The following is a 13,561-nucleotide window of genomic DNA, read 5'->3' as shown; positions in this document are numbered from 1 at the left end:
TATCGATGCTAACAATACAATAGGTAGGTGGATGTGTTTGCGTTTCGTTGTTTGTCCCGTATAAATGACTTAAAATATTGAAGATTGATTTCCTTGGAGATGATCGATTAAGGCTCCTGTATGTTTAGTAGAAGTGTTTCGAGAACCAAGCACTGCTCAATTTATATTGAAAATAAAAGAAACCCGAGAAAATCTGACAACGAGAGGTTCCCAAAAGGTGAATTAAATCACACGCAAATGAATCGGAAGATTTTCGCCGTAATATTCTGAGAACCTCAAGATGATTTCTTCATCAAGAAACTTTGTTTATTTGTCGTATCTGATTTCCTACAGCAGTTGTAACCTTTAAAGTTGAGTCATAATGGATTATACTAAATCCATATGTACTAATCTATTCACTCCACTCCGGCTATGTTTTATACACCACTAGTATCAAACACGCACGTTATTTCTCATTCACTTCTCTCCACATCTTCATCTAACCGTTCTCCCATAACTCCAAATATTCAACCCCACTTTCGAGCCCTTTTCAACCGGGAGACCAGCATGCCATGTTTCCTCATATCCTCTCCCATCCCTATCAGTATTTTCCCAGAATACGGCATTTCCCTCGATGGGTTTGAAGGTCACTCCTTCTACCGTTACATTTTTTCCACTTCTTGGATCTAACGCTTCAGTAGTATCGAGGAATTCTTCCCACCTTCCTCCTTTTGGTCCCACGATACGTGGAAATTCCGTTCCGCCGCCTTCAATATCAGAAGATACGTCAACGTAGACCATGAATGTACTAATTCGGTCAATTCCCCGTTTTCCTCCACTCCAATCGCTATTTCTATCATTAGCCCTCATGTACACAATACCTCATCTGAAATCTCCACGTTGATAGGAAATAAACAAAAGCCCTCCTCACTCCCCAAAACTTACAAATGCATCCCATAATGACCCCCCACCCCATATCTCTGCGTCCTCAACTTCTCAATGCCCATCTCGTCTCTCCACCCCTGAAACGCCCTCGCTCTATGCTCAATACACCTCACCACCTCATCTCTCTCTAGCACTGCTACTTCCGAATCTCTCACCGAAGTATCAATCGTCACTTCCTGACCATGAGAAACCGTCGACGGTTGATAAAGCGGTTCACTATCCCATCAGTTTCTCTTCATTTCATCAGAATAAATATAAAAAACATACCTAACATCCACCAAATGTTTGCTCTCGTTCGCCTTCAAAAATCCCTCAATATATATCATAAGTGGTTCTCGACTAATAATAAACGTCTTGTAACTATCTTCCGAACAAAATAGGGGTTCATCACTTGCGATAAGTGAAGAGTTCAAATTGAGGGGTTCATGAAGAGCAGATTGACGACCGTAGATAATTTGAGAAAGAGGCCCCCATACTAGCACATAAAGGGGTATCAGTGCGAAAGCGTAGAGAAGCATGATGATGAAATGTGATGTTTGGGTACATACATGTCGGATTTGGCGGGAGAAAGAAAAGGAGGTGAGGTTTGGGAATTTATGGGGAAGATCACGTGTAGATTACGTAATATCTGGGAGCTGAAGATGAACAACGACAGTCATCATTCATTTGCTTGTGTTGTTGAATCTGATTCATTAATTACGAAGAAGATTTATGGGATTATAGACAGGTCGCACTGAGAGTAAAGACAAATAACTTCAAGAAAGTTCTTGAAGCAATCTGTCATCCAGGACCCAGTACTAGTCAAGGCCTAGACACACAAGGAAATCATTTGTGATTCTGAAAAGAAGCTTCAGATATATAAGAAAGAGTTCGATCATTCAGCCATCCTAGAAGAACGATGCTCTTTCAAAAGTTGAAGACTTGGATTAGTCTACTAGTCCCGCTTCTTAGATTTCATCACATCATCATGTATAGACTAGAAATTCTAGCTCCAAGTCTAGTCTCCAACTTCCAACCTGCAAAATCAACATATCTTTTGATTTGAAGCTTTTTTTCATTACTTATTCTTCTAATTTCCTCTTTTGGGCTTCATAGGTGCTGCCGTAATCGTTACTGGAATATCTCAACCCCCTCGTATCATTCTCGAAAGCAATCAACTTTAAGTTGAAGCTAAATCAGAACTATTGCCATCTTCTTATTAAATTGATTATACATATTTACTAAAGATATCTAGGGAGATCATCTGATCAAGCTACCACTGGCTAGCCCTAAGCCCACACAACCACTCATTTAAATTGCATTTTCCAATCCTTTTCAATTTTCTTCATCTTCATCTATCTCCTCAACTTCCACTCACCGTTCATATTCTATCTATCTCTCAATCCCATACTATCTGCCACGAGCTAACAAGTTTATAAGCCATACAACCACACACTCATCCATCCATCCATCCCTCAAAAATGGCGCTCTCCCCCCTCAGCATTTTCGCCATCACGGCCACAAGCTTTCTCCTCGGTGCTTTCATTTCCTACCTAACCTGCGATTACAAAGAGCATCAACACCGGAACAATTACATTTGTCAACGGCATAACGAAAGCAATGAAGTCGTCTGCGATCTGAGACGGGCATTTTATTGGTCCCGCCATGCTATGTGGAAGCATGAATCCTGGGCCAGAGCAGGAGAACAAAGCAAGCAATGGTTGATAGAAGAGATTACGAAGTTGAATGCGCAGGCAACGATAATAGAACAGACGACCTTGCCGAGTGATTGCTGTAGAGATAGGATGGCTCGTGTACTGTGGGAAGACCTTGAGACACGGGGTAGTGAGTTTAGAAAGAGGGTAGAGGCGGGAGAAGATCCGTTTCGAGTTATGAAAGATGTGGATCCTACACCTTGGAAACTATTCTGAGCCTTAGGCAATTGCAAAGGGTGGCGGATACGAGAGAGCGGATGGTGGAGCTGTGCGTGAAGAGTATAAAGAAAGATCCTACTAGCATCATTATTAGTGTCCGTGAACGGGAAATTCGAAGAATGCATAGCCTAGTCAATCCGATTGCAGTCATCTAATCAAAGTGCTAGTTTCGATTACTTTTCATACTCATTAAAGTCATATATATTCCTTACTTCCTACATACAACATCACCGGCTTAGCTTTTAAAATTTTCAACTAGTCACTTGAATTCATGTATGATTATGTATAATACAAATGACGTGGGCACCGTTTATATCACCTTTACTATACAAAAAAAAATCTATAAGATTAGCATATCAAGCTTATAGGGGTTTAAAACTCATAAGTTATAATTAACAAATCTTTATTTTATTTTATTTTATTTTATTTTATTTTATTTTATTTTATTTTATTTTATTTTATTTTATTTTATTTTATTTACTATTTAAATACTAGAAATTATATTAGAAGTATATAGATTTGCTCTTTTGGAAGTTCTATATAAATACCTGCGTAAATAATGGCGCAGGCCGCCACCAAACCAACATAAAAAGCAATTTGGACATGTCTGTCCACTTGTCTATATTGGTTAGTCGTAGTTCCACAGATCTAGTTATAGGAGAATCAAACATCCCTCTGACCAAAAAACATCCTATGGATCCAGCCAAAAGGAAACCAAAAAAACCCCAGAAGAGGAAGGAGGAAGGGGAGCAGCGATCGCCGGGCGCGGCGGAGCAACAATTGCAGGCATACCAACAGCGGGCCGAGGGCCGGCAATCTTTCCGAAACCGTCGGAATCATTACAGCGAGGCCGAAGCCGGGATTCGCAAAACGCGGCGGGGAGGCGGGGGGGGGAGGCACGCGGGGAGACAGCCTATGGTGGGGAGGCGGGCGGGGAGACCGGGGGAGAAACAGCCGGAGCCTCTTCATCAACTACTTCAAATTATGTTAGTTATTGCACATCTCCGAAATGCTTAGAACATTTGAAATATCGAGATCATGTAGAAGATTCTCGCAGAAATGAATGAATGGGTATAAGTCACATACCAGGTGGTAAGGGACGAGCCCAAAGGCTTGCCAAAGTGAAGCTGGGAAACTGGGAGCGGGCGAAAGACATTTTCAACCAATTTTATATTTGAGGTTGTTGATTGTTGAATGCATTTTGGACATGAGGGCGTGGTGTAAAAAAAATGACATGTTCAACACCCCCAGATCGTTCCTTCCATTCCAAAAAACTCGAAAACTAGGTTATTAAACCTATCCGGCTCCTCCCAATAACACCAATGACCGCCCCAATCAACTACTACACCTCGTGCCTTCCCTTCTCTAATCTTTCCATCCATTTTCATTCCACCATTTATAAACTCCACAATCTTCAATACTCCCTCTGCAGGGAAACATCCACTCTTGCTACTGCCTACAACTAAAACCTCCGTCTCACTTCCGCTCTCCGATCCAAAACAAGCACGAATGCTATCTCTCCAATCCTTAGACGTATGATCCTCCATGAGTTTCCCCAACCATCTACCATTTCCTTTAAGTGCTTCTCCTAGAAAAAAAGCCTCATCATTATCCATTTCCTCCTGGGTCCTGACTCCTTTCTCCGATTCAATCGGTGCATATCGATATCCCAAACAAGCCGCAATAGTTCCCCGATGCGCCAATTCCGGCGCCAACTCTAGCGTTTTCTGAAGCGAAGCAATCGCCCACGGATTATTCATCCCACGATTACAAAAACGACTATCCCAGCCATCCAACGTGGAATTCTGAAGCGGGCTCTGATCCACAAAGATCATTTTTCTGAACAACCCCGTCCCGAAAAGTTCAGCATAACTCCAAAGAATCGCACATCCGAGACTCCCACCAATAGCAAGGAATTTCTTGTTTACTTGAGTATCCTTTTGGCTGACAGCAGATGAATTGATAATATGCTGTATGAGTTCATGTAAATCCATCGCGAGACGACTAACATGATATCCATGTTTTGGTTTTTGACTATCTCCATGACCTCTCAGATCCGGTACGATAACACGGTATGTTTTGCGTAAGGCAGGTATATTCTTTTGCCAAACATCTTTTGAGCCGGTAAAGCCGTGCAACTGTGTGATTTGTTAGCTACATGAGTGATTCTCAGCAAGAATCTGGGACTCACAAGAATCAAACACTCCGATCCCTCCTCATTCTGTGAATCCGTATCGCTATACGCGATAGCCACACCATCATTCGTTACAAATTTCGACGTCATCTTTGCACCTCTCCTTTTCCCTTTCTCTTCTCTTCTCAATCTCAATCTCAACAATCCCAATGCCTCTCAAATAAACCCCCAATCCTCTCAAAGCACTCAACACACTTCTAGCAATCGCAACACAGATTTGACTCAACCCCACACTTAGTTAGGTACCTTCTCGTCAAATATGCGTCGTCGATTTAAAACTCCAAAGTAATATTCGAGATGAACCTTGACTTGTCGAGACATAAATACAAACCCCACTACGTACGATATCTCGGTTACACATCGGGACTTCCCGCTTTCCGCTCGTTTCTGCACGTGCTGGGTTCGTGAAAACGTGATGAATCGTGGGAGGAAAGGAGGGAGGAAATGTGACAGAGAACTTTTCATGAGCAACAAGTACCCGAATGAATGAGTGAGTGAATCGGATTGGATTAGATTAGATGTATGAAATGAAACAGCCCGAAGAGCTATTCAGAGGTCTCCTCGTCTCTGTAAAGACTCAGATCGTAATCTACTATGAACGTACATATAGGGCCCGCATGAAAGCTTTAATTATTCCTAAAGATTATATATTAAATTTAGTAGATATAAATATATATATATATATATATAACATGGCGGTGGGACACTGGGGGGGGGGTAGGTTTTTATATCTTTTTCCTATCTACTTCATTCAATTAGACACAGATACAGGCGCATCGCATGGTCTTAGCATAGCTATATAGATCGAATCGATTATGAATTTACTACTACTACTACTATATAACATGGTTCATATACAAGTGGATGATATCATCGAACGAATTACTTGAAAAATGTATTAAAATTAATCATTTTTGATATTCTTATTTTAATAACTAATTATTATTTTTTCAAAGAAAAAATAACGAAAAATCATAAAAGAAATGAAATATTTATAATATTTAGATTTTTTTGAAAATAATTCATTTTAGCTTGAAATGATTACATTTAATATTATAAAAATCCTTTTTTCTTAATAACTTTAATAATAATTAGAATTTTAAAAACAAAGAATAGATTTTTAAAAGAATTGAAAAATCAGATTTTATATAAGAAATCTTCGAATAATTCCATTGACTAATAAAGAAAGTACATAGTTATATATAAATCAAATAAATTAAGTAATTTATTTAGTAATACGATCCGCTCATATATGAATAACATTATATAGATTTTGATATATCTATTTCGTACTATTCTTATTTAGATTAGTTATTGATATATATAACTATTATATTTATATAAATATACTATACACAAACATTCATAGTAATTTGCTGTTGAAAAGCGACGACTAGATAAAGAATGCCGAAGAGCCATAAAACTGTATGGAATTCGAGATTCGAGATCTGAAGAATGCGATGCCATACCATTCCCATCGCCAAACTTCCCATCAAATACCAAGCCCCAATAACTAACGATCCCAAGATATCACTGCACTAAATCAAAGTCAAATTCAAAGATTGACCTAATTTGTAAGAGGTGTGTATATATTTAACTAGAGCGTTACAAAGCCATTGCAGACTCTATCTAATCCGAAGTATTTACCCAATCCAATCCAACCCAATCCATCCCATTGCATCCTTTTCTCATACCCATAATGCATTAAGCATGTAAATTGCCCTTCCCATTTTTTTAGATTCCACGATTAACTCCTTCACAAATTTCCATGCTAGCTATCTATGGTGCTCGCGCGTATGCCAAATGCCCATACCAATTCCATTATTCCTTTTTCTTCATAATCCTTCATCTACAACGATAATGTAAAGTTCGCATCGCAATGCTTGGAGACTCAAATATCTATGACAAACGCAAATAATGTGTAATATGTGCATCTTTCGAGCGTTGCTTTTTTTTTCTTTCATCTTAGTTTAAACACCAGGTGTAAATGGTGTAACTAGATCAATACTTCTAGGTCGATGTCCATAACCACCTGGACCACTTCGAGGTGGTAAAGGACGATCCATACCCATACCCCCGGTGCTAGTAAATGTTTGACCAGCTCCGAAAGCATGCAAGTCTTCTCGGCTTCGACGAGCGGAATAGCTGCTGCCGGTGTTCGAGTATGAGTTTCCAGGTGTGGCGAGGGGTGTGGGTGTTGTGGTCTTGGTGGTGAATGGCATGTAGTTCCAGACTTGAGAAGATGTCCTCGACAGTGTAGTAGTCGGTGGAGATTCTGGTTCGTGGGGTTGATGTGTTCGGGGTAGCGCTGTGGCTAACTCTCTCAAGCTTTCCAAGGCACTCGATGAATGTGTATCGGCTTGGGATGAAGTATAGAAGTGCGATGCTGGGAGGGATGAGGATGGTACTTGGTATGCGACGGAGAAATCGGTTGGATATGGTGATGAGTTGAAGTATGATCGAGGTCTAGATTGTGTAGGGGAGAGCCTTGGTACAATATCTCGAGGTTCTTCCGGGGAGTATAGAGTTGCACTTGACAAGAATGGGGTCAATGGTGGAGAGTTTGGTGCAGTTGCATATGGGTTCGATCGAGAAGTGTATGTTGGTGCTTGATCATGAACACGACATCTATTGATCTTGTTAGTGACTTTTTCTGTAGAATGTGGACATTGGATGACACTCACTGTTCAGAGCAATAGAGAAAGGTATTGTTGGGTGGTGTAAATTGCTTCTCGCAGGTCATACTGTAATAATTCGTCAGTCTCGGTTCAGCCACCATTATGCACCCCGCCTTTTCTCAATCCTAGGCATCGTCATCAATCTGACAATCGAGTTGAACTTACCAGAACTGTGGAAAGCTCTCCCCATTATCTTTCTCCACGTATTGACTATCTCTCTCCTTACTTCTGGCAGCCTTGGTAATAACTTGCGGTGTAGTCCTTCGGTGTAAAGTTGTAGGGCGACTAGCTCTCTTTTCCGCTACCACCGCGAATTCCTTTCCTGACTTTCTGCGTACGTGGTTGGTCTTCTTCTCAGTGTTTTTTTCCGAGCTCGTTCTTGGGGAGAGAGCGAGCGAAGGGGCAGTGTTTGTTCGGGAAGCGGATGGTCTTGTTGAGTGCGCCATTTTGGCAGTTGGAAGATGTATTCTTCCTTTGGAAATATCGAGACAATCCGTCAGATTTGTAGGATATCAGAGAGGAGGAAGTCGTAGAAGATGTTCGATATGAATTGTTGTATGTATGTGAATGTGAAATGAACCTTGGTATCTTATATGTCGTAGACAAGTTCTCAGGATGGATGCTTCCCTGGTCGACTTCGGTCTTGTGAATGTTTCTCGTGACGGTGAATTAGAACGGTCCAGGTGAGTAAGATCAAATGGGTGAGATCAATGATGATGTGATGAAATGATCAGAAACAAAGTTAAAAAATCAAATCAAGGATTGGATTGGATTTCCTCTTATTTATTCTCGATTGGCTGTTTGAAAGAATCTCGAGATGTGACTCTATGAATGATCTTTTTTATTGTAATAGTGGGTTTGGACTAGGTAGATAAATACTAGGCTCTAGTCTCTAGTCTCTAGTCTGTAGTCTGTAGTCTCTAGGTAGATAGTGCTAGTATATATTTTGAATCCGTGCTGATAAGAGATTAATAATGATTCTACCGATATGACTCCCGTAGGTAATTAATTGGCGAAATCGGAAGAGTGGGATGGATGGGATGGAAGTGAGCGAAATGTTGTCGAGACGGAAACGGAACACACAGGAAAGTTTGATCCAATAATAATAAATATATATATATATATATTGGGCAAAATGAATTGACCAATATCTTAACGATGTGTTTGTTGTGCGGGATAATTTCTGGCGGGGGATATGGGCACTGATGTGATTTATCAATTCGTGATATTCCGACAGACAATAAAGTTAATAAATGTTCGTTCGGAATCCGGATATGCAGTAGCGAAACATAAAGCGAAAGGACTTTGTAAAATCGAAGACGGGGAGGAAGGGGGGGTATTGTATAAGAATTCGAGGGTAAATTCAACAATTGAGGATTATCGTAGAAAAGATATGGCGTGCTTCGTTCTAATTGTATCTTTGGCTGGTACAGAGTACTCCCCCCCCTCCCTCGTAAAACGCTGACCACCCAATAGGATTGTTGCTTTGACTAGTTTGAATGGCTTGTGGGAGACCCTTGAAATGATTACATTCGCTGGTCTGTTGGGGAAAAGAGGGAAGATCTGAGGGCTTAACTAAAGCGGGAAGTATTACTTTGATGGTGGATGATCCAATTGCGGAGTGATTGTACAGTTCTGGTAGTAACCTGGAAGTCTTGGATGATCTCTGAGATCTCTTTGTTGAACCTTGGGAACTAGTCTCGGTAGTCAAAGAAAAAGGAAAAAGGAGAAAATGTCAAGACTATTGAAGACGAAATTATATTACCAGTCAGCCAGTCTCTTCGTGAGTACCAGAAGTAGGTCGGTACGTTAAGGTTACACGGGAACTTTATCATTAGGAGATATTCTTCATTGTCTAACCATGGTACGGGATGCTATGTACAGGATGGTTTAGGTTACATTATGATATGGATGGTCCCGTCAAAGTATGATAATAGTTGAGAGGGCATAGATGGAACGAATGGTCTGGCAATCGGTGATGACTTGATCTATCGAACTGGATCCTACAGTAACTGTGTTGGCTTGCTTGATGCTTGATGCTTTGTACTGCTCTAACTTTCCATGCCCTTTGAATCGCTATCCACAATACGTACGCACAAATGTTTTGTCTTGAATCCTACTGCCTTTTAGAGTTTTGTGAGGGTACAATGCTCTTCTTCTTTGCTCCGTAGACAAGTCTGGCTCTTCTTGACCGCTACAGTGCAATCGTAGGCGTGGGCTGTGGTTACTCTAGCCTGCCCTTCCGGAAGAACCGCTTAAGGTTGTCAACGTAGAACTGTGGAATTCCGTGATGCCTGTGTTTGAGAATATGTACGATATGTCCAGTGGATGTAGGTTGGTGTTGTAACTTTTCAAGCGAATTGTCTTTTTCAACGTTGAAATGATACCATTTAGCTGTTGCATGGTGTGGTATTAGAAATTAGATAATGGGCATTGTGTATTAGTCTTCCCTTTTATCACAATTTACTAGGCGAGTATATTTTGTTTATTATATTACATTACATTAATTATATCAACTCTTCCTTGAATTGCATCATCAGGGTTTTGTTTTGTTTTGTTTTCTGTTCTTTTCTTTTCTTTTCTTTTAGCGCTCTCAAGTTTCAAAGCCTCAATTCATCCCACAAGATCAATCAAGCGTCTTCTTAGCATCATCGGGGTCGTCGTCTCTAGCTAGTATGGTAGCTGGTATACCTATTCATTCTATCAGTTCTGGCCATCGCGTGAATCATACAACACATCACAGCGGAGCTATAATAAGAATCATGGTATTCGTATACCCAACCGCACATGCGAAATGCCTGCGACGCTTTTTTCACAATTGAATTTTCGCTTTTCGACTTGTGAGTAATTTTTTCCACTGTTCCATAAATGTGTCCGTTCACTAAGATCTGACTGGATAATCGTATAGATTTGGAGTCAGATTCTAGAATATCTCATACCCGCTTTATGATCCATCAAGACAGTGACCCCCACTTGATGCAACTCTCGGGTTTCCTAATTGAGATCGCGGATTTATCCAAAAGTCCAAGAGTCCAAAGACTTCAAGGAGAGATAATCAATCGCTCCACTCGAAAGGAAGGGACGGGGGTAGTTCCCCACCGCTTCAAGTCCCCTTCCCTTCGCAAGTTCGCAACAACACGAGTCCATGACAGATCCCACCCAATGTTTTCAATCTTTCGGCCTCGTCCATTTGGACCCTTCCTGTTCAATCCTTTCTCGATCTTTTGATACCAATAGAGTCAAAGAATCTATTCCCTCAAAGACCTCTTCGTAACTTGAAGCGTGTCATACGCGCAGGTTTCTACGATGTACGATGGACAAAGTACAGATGTGAATCAAATGATGATGTAGACGGGAAATCTACACGACCTCTCAATGCTCGTGAACCGAGACACCCTGAGAGTTCCATTGTTTACCGCCACTGCATATGCAACACTGTCTTGAGTGCATTTGAGACCAGACCATGACCATACCTACCTTGATACCATCATCTTGTCTCATGCATCTCCACTTCCACCCTTTTAACCTTTGGCATGCCTCTTCCGGACACTTTATCCAAAATCCTGTACTTGATTTGATTCCACCCCCCTTCCGCCCAAGGTTCCCCTCAATCGGTTCCACCCACATCCATTCATGAATCAGGCCAAGCCAAAGTCAAAGGTTAAACAACATGCAGGCACAACGATATGGCAAGCTGCAGCCACTTCCGTCATCCTTGGCCGGTGCTTACAGAACCGTTGTACGCGGTGTTGTCGAACCATTTTCTTCATTTTGGTCCTTCCATTTTGGTACCCAGATCTTCATAGCCGACTCATTCATTCTCTTTGCATTCATCGTAGACCCCCATCAAAAAGTATCCGAAATCTGTTGTCGGACGTCAAGAATCTTATAACTTGCATTTGCATGCACATTTGCATGTGCAGCTACGAGCATTCTTTCTTCCGTGGAAGGTTTCTCTTTTCTTCACCACACCACATCCCTTCCTTCAATCGAGCCGTTCCTTTCTCCACATCAAATTTGTATCCATAAATCTCTCACGTTCCACGATATGGTCAAGGCATCGACAGTCACTTTCTCCATCTCCAACATTTTATGTCTCCATAATCTACAGATCAAAGCCTGTAGGCAGATTCCTACTTCTAACTCTAACTCTAGGCACAATTACTTATCATTTAGTCAAAAGATATACGTGGGGAAGTCATTCAAGGACTCACTTATGCCTTCTTAAACTAAATGACCCCATTTTATCCGGATAATGCGTATTCAATTCCAACCTTTTTTGTCTGACCGATTAGAAAAAAAAATCTCTCACAGGCTCACAGCAAATAGCAAATCAGAATGTTGCTGGATGATCGCACATGTGTTTAGAGTGTGTTCCTCTGATTGGTTGTCATATCCTTGTTTCAGAACTTTCGTCGTATCACTAATTGATCAAAGTTTCTGCTTTCAAATGAATTTATGGAGTTTAATCTTTAGAATGGAGATGGTTCTGCCGATACTACACGATTCTGGACATTCTAGATCTTCCTATCCTGACTAGGCCTTTACGCAAAATCTCTTTGGGAAAGGAATTTCGTCTTACGAGTTACAACTTACGACAGACTTTCCGTGGGCCGAACGAGTGGACAGTGATAACCTTGTATTCATTACATTTACACAATCTTCATTTTCTATAACGAATGCTAAACTTCATTTCTCTTTCGATCTTCAAAGTTGAAGCTCTTATGGTGCAACATAGTCCCTGATAAAACATACTACTCACCTGCATAAATGCACTCATCTTCGGAATCAAAGTATGCACTCAGAATTGTGGTTCAATTATCTGGGGCTGGCGTGAACAAGTGATCCTGCCATGATCTTCGTAATACATGCGTGTACAATACGGTAGTTTTCATATTGTGGAGAAGCGGGAAGAAAAAAAGGAAAGGGAGAAAATCTGATGTACACAACGTTAAGGGTTGGCTGTTTTGGCTTCTCGGCTTACCTCGAATTGTGGGGGTTGGATTGATCGATCCATAGGGCTGGACGAACAACTCAGCTCGTGAGTTTGTCTTACGTTAGACAGATGGCTGAGAAGTTTATTTGGCATTTGCTTGGCCAGTATTCAGCTTCAATTGCCAAGTGAAAGAATAGATGAAGAAGATAAGGGTTATCCCGACGTAAGTGGAAAGCTGTTTGCTCGACGGGTGAAATTATTCTCAAATATGATGAGTTCTATTTGATATGTGACGATGAGTTGGTACTTCGGGTACGTGGGGATATTGTTCACAACATATGCGGATGAGTTGGTACCCCCATACTACAATGCACGACATTCGGCCATTGCTCGTACAAGGATGGTGCAATCTCGATTCTCAAATGAAAGGATAGTCCTCCTGCAGCTTCAATCAACCTGCTGTTACTATTGACTTCTATCATATTACTCACGAAGCTCCACGCCCTTCGAATTATGAAATTTGAGAAGTTTGACTAGTATTCACTTCTCGTACTGTTCAACTATTATTCACAATGACGGAACTTTCAGATCCCGCCACCTTAGATTCGTTTGAGATCCACCATGATTCAACAGCCAAACGCAATATCACATGCATTACGACAGTACGGAGTACAAAATTCCCCGAATGGTGAAAATTCTATATGTACCGGCAATCCACATCGAGACCCTCAACGATTCATCTGAACAATGACGAAACCAAGACAATCCAGACCTCAAGATACTCCACAAGGCTGAGCTCCCATTCGTCAGTCTATCGAGATGCTAGGTTTCGGTGGTATTTGGAAATCGGAGGCTTTGATCATCACGTGTTTTAGTGTACAGACTAAACACCTGGCAATTGTGGCAGTGCAGGTCG

The 13,561-nt window shown here is 41.1% G+C and overlaps 3 protein-coding genes across 3 annotated transcripts; all 3 read right to left on the bottom strand.

The window, feature by feature from the left end:
• Positions 1 to 474: 474 nt before the first annotated feature.
• Positions 475 to 1,442, bottom strand: EAF01_008821 (uncharacterized protein; the record flags this gene model as incomplete). Its single annotated transcript, XM_038917077.1, has 3 exons — positions 475 to 826; positions 925 to 1,140; positions 1,192 to 1,442. The coding sequence occupies 3 exons, from the start codon at positions 1,440 to 1,442 to the stop codon at positions 475 to 477; spliced, it is 819 nt and encodes a 272-aa protein (XP_038767471.1).
• A 2,633-nt stretch (positions 1,443 to 4,075) lies between these two features.
• Positions 4,076 to 5,121, bottom strand: EAF01_008820 (uncharacterized protein; the record flags this gene model as incomplete). Its single annotated transcript, XM_038917076.1, has 2 exons — positions 4,076 to 4,975; positions 5,029 to 5,121. 2 exons carry the CDS (start codon positions 5,119 to 5,121, stop codon positions 4,076 to 4,078), a joined length of 993 nt encoding a protein of 330 aa, XP_038767470.1.
• A 1,880-nt stretch (positions 5,122 to 7,001) lies between these two features.
• Positions 7,002 to 8,155, bottom strand: EAF01_008819 (uncharacterized protein; the record flags this gene model as incomplete). Its single annotated transcript, XM_038917075.1, has 3 exons — positions 7,002 to 7,659; positions 7,716 to 7,775; positions 7,875 to 8,155. 3 exons carry the CDS (start codon positions 8,153 to 8,155, stop codon positions 7,002 to 7,004), a joined length of 999 nt encoding a protein of 332 aa, XP_038767469.1.
• Between the last annotated feature and the right edge of the window lie 5,406 nt (positions 8,156 to 13,561).

This window comes from Botrytis porri (genome assembly GCF_014898465.1).
Source record: "Botrytis porri strain MUCL 3234 chromosome Unknown BPOR_012, whole genome shotgun sequence".
NCBI lineage: Eukaryota > Fungi > Ascomycota > Leotiomycetes > Helotiales > Sclerotiniaceae > Botrytis > Botrytis porri.
Note: the sequence above shows the minus strand (reverse complement) of the source record. Positions and strands in the feature narration are given on the sequence as shown.